Source organism: Saccostrea cucullata, unplaced genomic scaffold (genome assembly GCF_032062105.1).
Source record: "Saccostrea cucullata isolate Sc308-1 unplaced genomic scaffold, CSIRO_AGI_Scuc_v1 ctg2624, whole genome shotgun sequence".
In the NCBI taxonomy this organism is placed as follows: domain Eukaryota; kingdom Metazoa; phylum Mollusca; class Bivalvia; order Ostreida; family Ostreidae; genus Saccostrea; species Saccostrea cuccullata.
Window position 1 is genome coordinate 22,922 of NW_026935525.1, and position 15,565 is coordinate 38,486.

The following is a 15,565-nucleotide window of genomic DNA, read 5'->3' on the forward strand; positions in this document are numbered from 1 at the left end:
GTTAAAGACATTGGTAAAGGTTTCAAACCTCTGCGTTTTAAGGTTTCAGAGGAGTAGCGATAACAAGCTTTACAGTGAAAGGGGCAATAACTTCGAAAGGGATTAAAGACCAAACTTCTTGGGTCGTTTTTCGGAATAACTTTAAATATCCAGTATCATGAACTATTAAGTTTTTTGATAAGCCTTGTGGTTTCAAAAGTTAAGGGAAGAAAAAGAATAATAAACATAAGCATTTCAAGAGGTCTTTCCACAGAAAGGTGGAAAGACCTAATAATAAACATAAGCATTTCAAGAGGTCTTTCCACAGAAAGGTGGAAAGACCTAATAATAATAAGAAACAGTAGAATCACTATAAGGTCTTCCGTGAAGACGGAAGACCTTAATAAGAAGAAACAATAGAATCGCTATAAGGTCTTCCGTGAAGACGGAAGACCTTAATAATAATAAGAAACAATAGAATCACTATAAGGTCTTCCGTGAAGACGGAAGACCTTAATAATAAGAAACAATACAATCACTATAAGGTCTTCCGTGAAGACAGAAGACCTTAATAAAAGTGAAAAAGAAACCGAAAAAAAAACAATAAGGTCTTCCGCAGAAGACGGAAGACCTTAATAAGAAACAGTAGAATCACTATAAGGTCTTCCGTGAAGACGGAAGACCTTAACTACTATATTTCCGTCACCTGTAATAGCATATGCAGCATGCAACTACAACTATAGTTATACACAGTACGGTGAAGAAGAACATAAACAAGATAGAGGATTTGGTTTCAGATACTCGATATCCAGGCAATGTAAAGTTGTTTTTTTTCAGTTTTGTAATGAAAATTTTTTGAAGCAATGTTCGATGTATATTTGTAAGAAATACAAGGTGTAGTCTTTAACTTAAAATATGAAGTACACATTCAAGACTGGGCCCTTTGTGATTAAGAATATTACTTATATTAACCGCGTCAATTCCTTTCCTTGCCTATGTTATATTTAGAGTACGAGTTTCCTACTGTATCAGAGATACAGGGCGGGGCTTGAGGCGAGAGCGATAGCTCGAGCCGGGCCCCGCCCTGTATCTCTGATACAATAGGAAACGAGTATTCTAAATGACTTGTGACATGACCTTTCTAATGACCTCACCAATTTACATTCATATTTGGGTACATATCTCTCAACCAATCGGATGATTTTAGCAGAAAATTGATTTAGTATCCCATTTTAAGCATTCGCAAGTGAAATGCCGAGAGAGGTGGACATGCAGGTATTTATCATTTTAAAATAATTATTTAGGGGATGCATTATATAATTTGTTTTCCAAAAAAATAAATTTAAATTTGATTGCTTAGGTTTTTTTCTCTATTCAGCTGTTGCCGACTTTGTTTTTTAAATTTAAGCTACGATTTAATCCAAAACATTTAAATATATAAGAATCATGTGGGAATGTTTTTGAAACAAAAATACTTCTGCGAAACTGTATTCTGAGAAAAAAGTCCGACAATGTCCTACACCTGTCGTATTATTAAAAAAATGAAATAAACAGATGAAATGAAAGCGAGGGGGGGGGGGGGGGGGGGGGGGGGGTATTTTACCTTCATGTTTTTAATAAAATGTAGAGTAACCAAAAGGGATCCCAGCACTCACTGGTACCCCCGGTCAACCCTCCTGTGAGTTTTTGTTTTCTTTTTCGCTTTCGTATATGTTTTTTGCTAAACTTGTATACATACGCTTATTAATTTATCAACAAGAAACGATAACACTACATAGTGTCTTGGTTGGCTATAAATCTACCCCCTTCCTCGAGTTTCTACTTATTTTTTTTCGGGGGGGGGGGGGGGGGCGTAGTAATCATTTGTGAACTGCCCCACTCCCTCCTTTCTAAAATTTTTGAATTCGACACTATTAATAACTTTACGTTGTAAAATTTTATTCTTAATTCACCTCAAATTTTGAGTAAATACCAACAGTGCTTTCATGGAAATTGAACGATTCTTGTGTCTGAATATGGATACAGCTTTCCGTCATGGCTAAAAATAAACCGTACTGTATCGTTGATATTTTGCAGATACAGTACAGTTTCTGCTCATTTGCATAAGAAACGCCCACAAAAAGTGTTCTGTATCGCAGTTACAGTACGCTTGACTTCAAAGGAAAACTCGCCGGGTCATGTCACAATGAAGTTTAAGGGAAAGACGACATACCTTATGATAATTAAAATCTCAACAACAAAAATTTAGTGTAGATTAAAATTTCAAAAACGATTCATAAATTGCATGAAATAAATAAAAATACCGATATCTTTTGGTTGGCCATTTCTTCTGTCTCTTCAAAACATTTTTTCATCTTTCTCACTTCTTCGTCATCGAAGAAATTCCTGTTTAAAAGGACTAGAATATTAGTACATGCATATTGTGGCTTATCATTCTCATTGTATGTCAAAAAAGATTGCTATGAAACTCTTATAAAAACTGTGTTTTGTTTTTGCTGTGAAAAAGTATTGCATACACGTACCTTATGATAATGAAACCATTTTCTTCATATTCTTTCAATCTTTGGTCCGTAATTTCAAAGTTTATGGCTTAAAAAATATATTATTCAATTTGAAAATATATATTTGCATGTTTTTTAACTGATTTTTTTTTAATTGATGAAAAAATAAATATGATATCCCGCTGTCAAACGATAACATAATAATATGGTGATTCAGAATGTAGAAATTTAGCTATCTCGGTATTAATCATTTTACCTGATTTATCACTGCCTTTTTACCATAAAAATTAAGACAATGTTTCCTCAAGGTTTAATGTACTTTTGAAATCACAAGGCTCCTCAAATAGAGAAAAGGGTTCTAAAGTCTCGGGACTGAAATTATGGTTATAATGTGATTGCTTACTACAGATGTAAACTTCAAATTTTACAGGAAGACTAAAGGGTAACTATTGTAGTACTATTTATTCCCTAACAACTATTATAACGTTATAATGGTCTTCATTGAAGACTTCGGTTGCTCGCAGTGGTATCTTATTCACTCTAGTCTAGCGATGGAGTTGATCTTATCGTCGCGAGTTCGAACCCCACTGCGGGACGTGGAAGCCGGTGTAAAGACGAATAATGACCCCCATCGAATAATGACCGGGGGTAATTTTTCAACGACAAAAAATGACCCCCCACCAGTAAAAAAAAAAACATTTTTTGTAGAAAAAGAGTCCTAGGGGTAATTATTTTATATGTTAGTCCTATAAAAAATTGACCCCCATTGAAAAATGACTCCCTTAAATGTGATACAAAATTTATAACAGGTGAAAGGAAAAAATATTACGAAATAGAGTTTTTAATTTTTTTTTTCACAATATACACTCTTTGATATCTTTCTTACAGTGAAACTAAGTTTTACATTTTCTGTAACCAGAAAAATACCAAAAGTCGTATGAAATAATTAAGAGATTCACGTAGTCTTTCAGTGCTAAAATTGTGTTTGAAAAGAGCTTCTTTAATTGTCAAGTAAATAAAATTTCTTTTTAATATTCCTCCTTATCATGTTTGCTTAAAGAATGATATTCCACTTGTTTTTAGAAATCAAACCATGCAACAATCAGGTTTAAATATTCCTTAATAGGAATTTTTTTTCTTCATTTCAACTTTTAGCTTGTATAAGTTTGGAAAACCCTATTTGACAATGAAAGAGGAGGAAATTTTTATCCCCCCCCCCAAAAAAAAAAAAAAATTACGTAAAATCAAAACAATCAAAACAAAAAAAAATTAATGAAAAGGCAAAAATATAAATAAAACTCTATACCTTTCAATAATACTGAAAGAGGCTCTAAATAAAATATCGAAATGAAGTAAAGCCTTCACACAAGAAAATCATATCATAATTTACTTCGCAATGATTAAATCATACTTTAAATGTTGGTGGGGTATACTTGAAAGTATTGTGGGAAAGTAACGGTTGAAAATAGGTGGAATAGTAGATTATTTTAAGCTTTTTTTTTAGTCCCTCCTTACAGAAAAATAAAGGAAGGGTAGTTTTTTGTTGTTGCTTTTGTTGATAATCGACCTGCTCCTAAATAAGTAAGGGGGTGGGGTGGGTATAACACCTAAAATATGCCCTGTAAAGCAATGGGCTAGTGTAAAATACACATTCTAATGCAAAAACTATACATGTAGACATAATCTTTTGATTTAGCACACAGTATTCATTACATTTCTTAATTCTTGTTTTTACTCCACCATTTTACTCAGTTCTGAGTATATTTTCCAAAGAATTTAATATGAAAATCAGAACAAACATTCTCATTTTTGTAACGTCTTCATTTTACTGTATCGTAATATGAACAGTCAATTGAAGACCATTTCTATTTATGTCCCCATAATCTAAGATTCGGGGATATATAGTTTTATCGTGTCCGTCTGTATGTCTATCTGTCTATCTGGCGGTCTGTAACCTTGACCATAACTGTTCATTTATTGGAGCTATGACTTTCATATTTAATATGTGTATTCCTTAAGACAAGATCTTACTTTAGGTACCACAAAATTTGACCTTTTGACCTTTACCTTGGAGTTTGTGTCCATTTTACACAAAAATGCCAAATTTTTACTTTGGCCATAACTTAAAAACGGTAGATAGAAGTACTCTCATACTTCACATATGTATTTTTTGGCATGACCTTTCATTGGATACTAAAAACTTTGACCTTTTGACCTTGACCTTGGAGATTTCCTTACTTATGAAAAAAACTTTAACCTTGGCCATAACATTTGAACGGTAAGGGCTAGGGTTTTCATACTTCACATATGTAATCCTTGTTACATTAAACCTTTTTTAAGAAACCATCAACTTTGACCCTTTGACCTTTGAGTTTGACCTACCTTTCAAAACCTTATTCTTAGCCATTACTTTTGAACAAGCCGTGCCAGGGCTTTCCTATTTTGCAATTGTATTTCTTGTGAGAAGACCTTACTTTGGTTACCAATATATTTAAATTGCATTTAAGAAAAGTTTAATCTTTGTTATGTTGCCATATAGGGGCATAGCTGTTTCACAAACACATCTTTTTATACCCCCGCTTGAAAAGTGGGAGGGTAATATAGTAATCGGTATGTCCGTCCGTCTGTTACGCTTTGGGGTACCCATCTCTTATCCGCAACTCCGCTCATACCCTTGAAGGAAATGAGACTTTCACAGAATCTTTATTACATATTGCTATTGTGCACATCCTATTTTACTTTTTGATCTGACATATATTTTGGATTTTCCAGAGCAAAACATGGATTCTGCTATTATATTTATATGAGAGTGCAGGGGGTTTTATTTAGTGAGCTCATTGCTCACAGTACCTTTATAGTTATACACAAGAGGAGGATATAATAATACTTAGTATATAATACTGCTGATTTTTTCTGTCAGTACGATGATTTCCACCATCGAAAAACAATGTTTACCTAACCCTTTAGGCTCGATAAATCTTTTACTCCTTTAGATTCTGAATCATGGCATTGACCTTAAAATATAGCTATAATTGTATAATGTTATGAGATCAACATATCATCAATTTATTCCCAATTAGCTCAGGTGAGCATTTTGGCCAATATGCGTCTTTATCTAATTTTTTTTGCCCCCTAAGAATTTCAGCTTTAATCCACAGGGAGTCATTTTTCTACGGGGTCATTTTTCTTCACGTGGGTTTTCAGCAAATTTTTAGGATGGTGACACTTTTTCTACGGACAAATGGGTAATTTTTCGCCTTAAAATATTGACCGGGGGTAATTTTTCGACAGCTAAAAATGACCCCCGGTCATTATTCGATGGGGGGTCATTATTCGTCTTTACACCGGTAGCAGAAGGAAACCGGTCCTTCGGATGAGAGAATATTAACCGGGGTCCCGCGTAGCAAAAGGTCGGGGAAAATAAACTTAAGCTTAAATAAGCTCAAAGGCCCAAAATGTCGAGGACAGGAATAAATTTGTAGCCATACACCAGCAAGTAATAACATCTTAATATGAGTGAAAATATCTCTAATAGACGTATAAAAATACATCGAAGCATTTGCCGAACGCTATGCTTCTTAGATATGATATTAATGCTCTGTAATTTATGTAAATTGTTTGTATTAAGAACATTGAAATAAGGAAAATCTAGGTAAGAATGAACTGACTTACCCGACATTTTGATCCAACTGATGTGAGACCTGCATGTGTGTACTGTTAAGGCTATCTCTCCCCGGGAAACAAGGACAACGTCCATAAATCCCTATCTAATGGCCTAAAGTTATCTTAAATCTAATGACCTTAAGTTATCTTAAATCAGTGACCGGAATAACAAACCTTCCATGTGTATAATATTTATATTGCACATAGTATGATATATATAATTACTTCATAATATATATACGAGGGCTGATCCAAAAGTTCGTGGAATTTCTTTCTAAAATTTTATCGTGATTTGATGAAAGCAAACAACGGAAATATCCATAATATAGAGTCATAATGCAACAATATTAGAAAATTTCACCACTTTCCAGTTACCATTAAGGTCACACGAGCTTTCTGAAAATGGATAGTTATGAAACCCGGGGGAGACTTCGACGAAAAGTCAAGTTAGATATGTCACGTCACGGTTTAGAAGTATCTAGCCCAAATGTCCAATTTGAATACGTAATTCTCCAAAATGCTGCCCTTTCCTATATTTTTTTTCTCAAGAAAAGTCTGAGTATCCTCTCGAACCAGCTTATCTTCATTTTTTACTCATATTTCAAAATACTATATTTACCATATTTAGTATTTTCTATGATTGACCCGTCCAAGTTTTTAAAGATTTTCAATGGTATGCTTTACCAATGCAAAAATTAATACATGACTTGGAAACCTGGTCATCAAATGCAGAATTACACATCTGAATTACAGAGTTCTATAATTCTACTATTATACGGGTATTCATTTTATCGCCAAACTAAGCATCATTTGATTTCAAAGTAGAACAACACCTACGCAAATCGTCAAAACACTTAATCTGAAAAAGATTTAGACAATCTTTTGTTTATTTCTTTAGTATACAGTATCTAAATATAAACTGGCCATTATCATCTTTGTTGAGATTACCTTTTTTTAAAATATTTTGTTGCAAAAAGAACGATATAAGCGGATGCATTTTGAATATGTTCCTTTTTTCTCTGTCAGTCGGGGGTTTTTTTTCACATACAAAAAAATAGCTGTTGACTATATTAAATACATAACAAAATGAGGGTTACATTAATTGTTCCTTTCCCTTTGTGTTTTGTTTCCATTCGTGTGACCTCATTTTAAATACACAGCGCTGGTATAATTTTACGATGTAAAAAGATGGCCTCCAAACACTCGAAGTAAAATTTCTTACGCAGACTCTATATCAATCAGAACAAACATTTCAATGATAGAACAAAATTGGGTCATCTTCAGAGAAACGGAAATATTTGAACCAAGGACGGGAATTTAAAAGTCCATCAACTCAGCAGAGAATTGGACCTAAAACTAAGCTAAGACAGGTTAGTCAATGTATTAATACTGTAGATTTCGCTTGATGAATCTTGAAAATTAACCAAGAGTGATTTTACAGATGGCGGATCAGGTTACTCTTAAGATAGGCTTCATAGGCGCTGGCGCCATTAACTTCGGTCGGCAGCACCTGCCATGGGACCACGCTTCGCGCCTAGAACAGCTCGGAGACATTGATGTCATCGGTATTGTGGACCTGGACGAAAAGTTGGCAAGGAGCGTTCTAGAAAAACGACAATCTTCTGCAAAGTATGGTCATCTCTACAAAAACTGCAAAATCTTCAAAAATTACAAAGAACTTATTGAGTTAAAACCAGATGCTGTGTTGATAGGGATTCCTCCGGCTTATCGTGGTTCTTTTTCAGAGGGGAAAGACCTCGAGCTCCAGTTCGCACGTGCAGGAATACACGTGTTTGTGGAGAAACCTTTGTCAGTCCTGCCGCCGGAGGATTTTATGAGCTACGCCAAAGCCGTTACAGAGACATGCAAAGAAAAGAAAGTCATAGTGTGTGTCGGATATATGTTCAGGTATATTTTCTGTAATACAGTAAATATATATAGCATATCAATCAATTTCCACTTAAACTTGGCAATTGCACGAAATTAGTTCAAGATCTTTATCATTATGTATTCCAGATATCATGCTGGCATACTTAAAATGAAGGAGCTAATAGCAAAACATGGTGGGAAGGTGATGGCGTTCAATGCGAGATACTATTTTGCCTACACCAAAGCTGTTAACAAGTATTGGTTCAATGAGGACTTTAGCGGTGGACCAATCGTAGAACAGGCTACACACTTCTGTGATTTGGCGCGGTTTGTGGTCAGTGACGTAGATCTTCCTACGATACACACTCTTCTGCTGAAGGACTCTGATCCCAGTGGCGCTGGACATCTAGCTTACGTTCCAATTGAAGCAGAGGACGACATAACTCCTGAAAAAAGAATCCCTCGAGTAACAATGAGTCACTGGCGATTCATGGACGGTGGATTAGGTACCTTAATGCACTCAATAGCTCTACCGGGAACAAGGTACGAGGCCAATATTGACGTTCAGCTAGATGGACTCAAACTGTCCCTCATTGAACCTTATGAAAAGGACTGTATCCTAAGGGTACGAAGTCTAAAAAACGAGGAGCCAAATAAGGATCAGGACTTTACCTTCCCTACCGATGATTCGTATCTCACTGAACTTGGAACATTTCTGAAAGCTGTCCGCACGAATGACCCCTCTTTGATTAAGAGTTCTTACAGTGACGCAGCACTTACGTATCAGATGACGTGGGCCATTCGACGAGCCTCTTAAATTATAAATAAAATCTTATTGTACATTGAAGCTGTCTATAAAACTGCAAAGAAAATGAATGACTCAACATTTGTGATGTTTTTATTTTTTATTATTTAGCATGTCAATCTTGCAATGATATTCCTGTACGAAGTAATCTGCCTAAGAATAAAATGTTTTAGGATGACTTTTTTCAATCATGTTTCATTTCAACTAATCACACTTGTGGTTGTTTGAGCCAAAAGTCTTTTCCTGTGAAGTCACTATAGTTTTCACAATTCATTATTGCTGAATTTTCAACCTGTAAAAGAGGTGCAATGACGAGAAAGGGTAAACTGAAAACAAGTAATTTAATTTATACCTGAATAGTACCTACAATGTCGAGTGGTGTATATCCTGGATGTTTTTCGTGTGGGCCTGGGTCATTGGACGCTTTGTTGTATGCTATAACGAGAGCTCGTCTCATGTTCTTACTCGTATTATCACTGCTGGTGTGAAGAACATTGCAATGGAAAAACAGGGCATCTCCTGCAAAACAAGTCTTTTATCTCTCATTGCCCTAACTTAGTGATGAAGGGCAGACTTTAAATACTAGTACTTGAAATGTAATGATTTACAAAAAGATCAATTCTATAAACATTCCTCACCTGCCTTCAGTTCCACGTGAATCAGATCGCAAACTTTCTCGATCTCCTTGACTCGTTCTACGTCCGCGCCAGTTTGCTCCCCGACTATTAAGTGGTCAATTCGTCCACATTTGTGTGACCCTTTCAAAACCTTTTTGAAGGTAAAATGCATTACAATTCATCAAACAAAAAATCAAAAAAGACAAATAGTATATACATGTACTAGTAATTAAAAATAAAAAAACTTTTAAACAACTTACCTGCAAACAACCGTTTTCTTTCTTGCAATCATCCAATGCTACAAAGACCGTCATCATATCAGGGAACATACAGCCGTATTTATACCAGTACCTGGTTAAATATGACGTCACTGAGCATACTACAGGATATAAATACACTGTATTCACTAAGTTTACCAGACTTACCCATAATCTTGGTGCCATTCAAAAGTACCTCCTATATATGGTTCCTTGGCAATTAATTTGGTGTGGTAATGGTAGACCTCTCCCCCTAGTAACTGAAAATTAACCGATTTATACGCATTAATTTTGTATAATAATGAATTTATTGAAATACTAGTAAATCGTTAACTCACCTCTTCACATGTCTTGGCAACTTTCTCAGAGCGTGCAACAATACCAGTGACGTCATTTCCCGGATGCTGCCACAGAACCAGTTTTGGTTCTCTCCCATTCTTGTCTGGTCTCTGGAAAATAAAACACAGAGAAGTAAAAATTACCATTTTAAGTGTAAAGACAAACTAAGCAAAACATGATTAGACAGACGTACTTTAAACTGATTAAAACATGATTATATGGAACGCCATCACTGCCTTATAGCATAAAACTATGCATTCATTATGTCAATCTATCATAACGTGATGTGAACATATCTTTACGTTATGTCAACTTTTATGGGGTGATGTAAAAAAATCTTTACATCATGTCAATGCTGCATTATATGAAGTAAACGCATTCTTCTATTATATCAGCTCTTTAATTATAAGTTGAAGTCCGAAGTTCATTATGTGAAGTGAAAATATGTTTACATTGTGTTAAAATTTATTACGTGCACGTGAAATGAATGTTTTTTTTATATTATTTCATTTATTTAACATGTTGGGTCAAAATTGCATTAAGTCAAGTTAATTTCGTTTTACATGTGTTTTATGATTAAATTTATCATTACTTTCAGTCAAAGTCCATTCCCTTTTGTGAGTGTATATTTCTATTATAACAAACCATTATTATGTGATATGAATGTATCTTTATTTTACGCCGAGGTCATAATGATGTAAGGTGAATACATCTTACCTTTATGTCAGTGCTTTATTACGTGATGTATAAAGGCTTATAATATAATGTGAACATATATTATGGAGACAGTCCCGGCGTTCCATATTATATCAACACTTTATTACGTTATGTCAAAACTCCATTCCTTAATGTGGATATTTAATAAGAATATGTTAACTCTTTCTTATGTGATTTAAAATTATCTTTACATTGTATTAACTCTTTTTCACGTTGATTACAAATGTTCATTACGTGCTGTAAAATACATTTACATTATACCAAAGTTGATAACAGTGTTTTCACGACTGGGAAGGGGGGGGGGGGGGGGCAGGTCCTGATTAATTAGGACAGACGCATTATATGAGGGGGGGGGGGCTTGCTTCCTCTTTCTTCCAGACATAAATTTATCATAGAAAATGTTCATTTAAATTCCGCACCCACTTTTTCCTGAAGTATAAGGGTAATGTAGTATATTTGGATTTTTTTTTTGAGGACTGATCGAAATTGGACACCCCCCCCCCCTTTCACCCGAAATAGGATTTTCAAGTTTGGACAAATTATTATTATCATTTTTTTTTTTTTTGCCTTTTCCTGTACGTTATTTTTTTCTGGCTGACAAACCTCCCCCAACTTTCAAAAAGGATGCAACGTCACTGGAATTAGTCATTTTTCAACTATTCCAGGACCAGAATTCTGTTACAAAAAATCTACCAGTACCTCACTTAAATCAATTGACCATGCCTCAGTAAACATGGGAACATATCAGTGTCGATTTTGGGTTCTTGAAAAGAGTAGCTGTGGGGGGACGGTATGTGTCTAAGTTGGGGACCATGCAGGGGGTGAAAGCCTGGAAGCCCTAAGGCTTTACGGTTTTTTTTAAATATAAAACGTTTTCAATTTATTTCAGTTATACTTTATGTGAAACTAATGCAATGTCCTACAAAGTAAAACCAATTTATTAATTTCATGCATATTTTGGTCACTAAAGATGGGAGGGCGGGATCCCCCTTTCCCCATCCACCCACCAGTGCACGTACGCAAGACGATGTGTTTACACTTTTAAAAAAAAAGGGAGGGTTAAAGACAGATAAAAAGCTTAGGACAATTTTCGTGGTTAGATCAGAAGTTTCGGACTTTTTAAAACAATTCAAAATAAAAAGAAAAATATTGCTGCATGACACATACTGATATTTGATTTGCGATAATTATGAAATTAAACGGCCATTGAATTTCGACGTTAAAAAAACAATCGCATGAATCGTCAATAAGGATTCCACGGGAACATAATCTTATTTATAAGTTTTAGCCTGATATTTACTTAAGGATTAATGAAGTCTTGTGTATAATTTAATATTTGATATGTTTGATTTAAATTATTTGCATGTTTAACATATTTGCATGTAATACTGAAAACACAAAACGAACTTCTAGGCATAACCTAAACCTTATGTCACACAATAAAGAGTTGAAATATTCTAAGATATACTGACAAGAGGCTTAGCATTTTAGACACAGTGTAAAGATACAATGGCATAACATAATAATGATTTGTCAAAAAGTAAGGGAAAATTGACATAATGTAATAGATTCCCGTTGTCATGTACCATATTGATGACACAATGTAGTAAAGAATTGGCCACATGTGACAATTCTTTTCGCATCATGTAATAAAATTCTGACATCATGTTATAGCGACTTGATATTGAATTAAAGATAAGTTCACATCATGTAATGAACTACTTAGACCAAATAGCAGAGAGTGCACTTAATGTAATAATGAGTTGAAATTATATAAAAACATCTTTACACCACGTAAAATTGTTTTGACTTAATATCATAAAGAGCTGATATAATGCAACGGAAGATTGGCACAATGTAATAGTAGTGTGAGTAAATGTCATAAAGAGTTGACATAATGTAATAGAAAGTTGACATAACGCAATAGTAGTGTGTGTAAATGTCATAAAGAGTTGATATAATGTAATGGAAAGTTGACTCAATGCAATTGTAGTGTTCTGCTATAAGGCAGTGACGGCGTTCCATATGATTAGACAAACGTACTCCATACTGGTGTTTTAGAAGTTCTGGGTTTTCGACGGCTTTCTCCACTTTTAGCAGTTCTGCCTTACTTAGTAAACCTCTGAAATCAAATCATTAACATCTTGGCAATGAAATTAGATGTAATTGCAAGATCTGCGTCCTTTTAAAACAGTTGAAATACTACTGTCTGTTTTTATGTATGTAACCCTTTCATTTTTTTTTTCTTTTAACTAGTATTTTTTTTAAATCCTCATTTGATGAACGGAGGCTCTACGAAGTACCTGTATATACCTTACAATAATACATCCATCCTCAATGAAACATCGCTTTGCTTCATCTGTTATGGTTAGTGAATTGTTTTCTATGATATATTCTGAAATCAGACAGATTTAGTAAATTCGAATGAAAAAATACTATGATATTTTATCATATAGCGGTATTCAAAGCAATTACCTGCGACTTTCATCGTGTGGATGTATTGCTGTTTACCTTTTCTGTTTATAATTCGGGGGTCATTTGTTGTATAGTCCACAGATACTAGTACATCATCCTAAATCTCGACCCACATTAGGGACTATGATATTACACAGGCATATCAATAGTCCGTGGTTTTAAATAGAGAAAATTGCGTCGAAATTTCGAATGCTTCGTTTGTGCAAAAAAAATCTGTCTGAATTAATATTAAATGTGATTTACATTGTAAGGTTTGTACCAAATATTATTTCTCTAAAAAGATCCACAAAATCAAACTAAGATAATGAAGATTAGAAGATAGGGGAGAAAATCCTGTTACTTTTCTTTCTTCAGTTCTACACTTAGCTGCAGAATTGTAGCTCGCTGGTCTAAAAAAAAATGGGACATCTGTCTTTTAAAGCATTGTTTACGAAAGGCTGGAGAACTGTAAGCGTTATGGTTTTATATATTAGTCCTTGGCCATAACGCTTCAGATCCCGTAATGCAAAAAATGCGAAATTTACGGCGCAAGATTTGATTGTACACAAAACTGTCAAGTACTCTGAAGTTGACATCGAAAAGATGCTCGAGTTTCTGATTGACAATATCTATGTTGCTTTTGGAGACCAGGTTTATCAACAATTTATTGGAATTCCCATGGGTACCACATTGCGCCCAGTTATTAGCAGACATATATTGTATTCAAATGAATCAGAATTTGTGCTAAATCTTATGCGTGAAATAAAATATATGGCGATAACGAACAGCAGTCAAGATCAAAAGTCCATAAAACAATACAAAATAGGAGCAGAGCAAACACGGACCTCCAAAACAGAGGTGGGATCGGGTGCCATGGAGGAGTGAGCATCCCCTGCCGACCGGTCACACCCGCCGTGTGCTCCTTGTCATGATCGGGAAATAACGGAAAAATCCGTCAATTCAATGAATAAATAATGGACAAACAATTAGTATGAAAAACGTCAGTTTCTTCTTTTCATACATGCGATTTTGCACATTCTGCTTCATATGAATACAAAAATAGGTCTGCTCATAACGGGGCGCAATTGATAACCATGGGAATTCCAATAGATTGTTGGAAGATCTGGTCTCATAAAACAACATAGAAAAGAAGAAAACATTTGTGTGGCCTTCAACTCGATATTTAGATATATTGACGACTATTGTCAGTTGACAATGGTAATTTCCATTCTGATGTTGATACGATATTCCTGGTAAGCTTCAGATAAAAGATGCCACAGAGTCTGACACATCTGTTCATATCTGAGTATTTTACTTGAAAAAGACGTTAATGGTAATTTAACAACCAAGCTCATGAAAAACGTGATGACTTTAACTTTTCTATCGTCAACTTCCCTTATTTATGCAGCAATATACCTTCATCACTTACATAAAGATTTATGTATCTCAGTTGATTCGAGACCCAAGAGCATGCTCTACATATGAACAATTTCTAAAACGAGGTAAATTATTGACAAACAAGTTGATGAAACAAGAATATCAGCAGTCTCATTTAAATTCATTACTTCATAAGTTCTATGGTCAATACAATGACCTTGTCAGCAAATACAAGATTTCATCGATTCAAATGCTCATGACTGACATTTTTCATACTTATTGTAAGTCCATTATTTATTCACTGATTGGTAACGGATTTTCCCGTTATTTCCGATCATGACAATAAGCATGTGACCGGTCGGCTGGTTATGCTCACTCCTCCATTGCATCTGATCCCACCTCTGATGTGTTGGAGGTCCGTATTTGCTCTGCTCGTATTTTGTATTGTTTTATGGACTTTTGATCTTGAATACTGTTTGTCATCTCCATATGTTTCATGATACATTGCAACATGGACTAGAATGCATACATATCAAATTGTTACATATTTTACCATATTTTATAACCCCTGACCCTAGATTTTGGTAGAAGACAATGCTTATTACAATAATGCCAACTATTTTTAAAACTACTTGATGTCCAGGAGTGAACATGCTATTTAATTAAAGATAACACCAATTTTTTGTAATTTAAGCCCCACCTCTTCAGTCCAAAAGAGGAGGTAGGGGGAGAGAGATCGTGAAATTAGATTTTTTTCCCCTCTACTTCATATGATCTATGCAAAAACTAGTTCAGTGGTTCAAGGAAAGAACCCAACAGAAAATGTTAAAATGTTAAGACAAAGGACATTGGATGAAAACATATAGCAACTTTACCTTAATGAGTCATCTGATATTAAAACCTGTAATGTTTCCTCTGAAGCGAAATTAAATAAAAAACTTTTTTATGCTTTCTCATTTGCTACAGTTCAACATTACTAATCACAGC

The 15,565-nt window shown here is 34.6% G+C and overlaps 2 protein-coding genes and 1 long non-coding RNA gene across 3 annotated transcripts; 1 reads left to right on the forward strand and 2 right to left on the reverse strand.

Annotated features, from left to right (window-relative positions):
* Nucleotides 1-2,288: 2,288 nt before the first annotated feature.
* LOC134243111 (uncharacterized) lies at nt 2,289-6,281 on the reverse strand. Its single transcript, XR_009986977.1, has 3 exons — nt 6,153-6,281; nt 2,502-2,568; nt 2,289-2,364 (listed from the first exon to the last, which is right to left on the reverse strand). It is a non-coding gene; the product is annotated as an uncharacterized LOC134243111 (long non-coding RNA).
* A 1,035-nt stretch (nt 6,282-7,316) lies between these two features.
* LOC134243112 (uncharacterized) lies at nt 7,317-8,954 on the forward strand. The gene is made up of 3 exons (XM_062725331.1): nt 7,317-7,513; nt 7,585-8,051; nt 8,160-8,954. The coding sequence occupies exons 2-3, from the start codon at nt 7,585-7,587 to the stop codon at nt 8,827-8,829; spliced, it is 1,137 nt and encodes a 378-aa protein (XP_062581315.1). The 5' UTR covers nt 7,317-7,513; the 3' UTR covers nt 8,830-8,954.
* A 42-nt stretch (nt 8,955-8,996) lies between these two features.
* Nucleotides 8,997-13,362, reverse strand: LOC134243113 (L-proline trans-4-hydroxylase-like). The gene is made up of 9 exons (XM_062725332.1): nt 13,223-13,362; nt 13,061-13,142; nt 12,791-12,869; nt 10,030-10,140; nt 9,860-9,951; nt 9,695-9,785; nt 9,456-9,585; nt 9,185-9,336; nt 8,997-9,109 (listed from the first exon to the last, which is right to left on the reverse strand). The coding sequence occupies exons 1-9, from the start codon at nt 13,233-13,235 to the stop codon at nt 9,026-9,028; spliced, it is 834 nt and encodes a 277-aa protein (XP_062581316.1). The 5' UTR covers nt 13,236-13,362; the 3' UTR covers nt 8,997-9,025.
* Nucleotides 13,363-15,565: the final 2,203 nt, after the last annotated feature.

What these genes read in the sequence shown, in the direction of transcription:
- LOC134243112 (XM_062725331.1), top strand. Translation starts at nt 7,585, where the DNA reads ATGGCGGATCAGGTTACTCTTAAGATAGGCTTCATAGGCGCTGGCGCC. An exon ending in TGTGTCGGATATATGTTCAG is followed by an intron (nt 8,052 to 8,159) that starts GTATATTTTCTG and finishes TATGTATTCCAG; the next exon opens with ATATCATGCTGGCATACTTA.
- LOC134243113 (XM_062725332.1), bottom strand. An exon ending in TTCTAAAACACCAGTATGGA is followed by an intron (nt 10,141 to 12,790) that starts GTACGTTTGTCT and finishes TTTATTTTCCAG; the next exon opens with AGACCAGACAAGAATGGGAG. An exon ending in GAATGGCACCAAGATTATGG is followed by an intron (nt 9,786 to 9,859) that starts GTAAGTCTGGTA and finishes ATATTTAACCAG; the next exon opens with GTACTGGTATAAATACGGCT.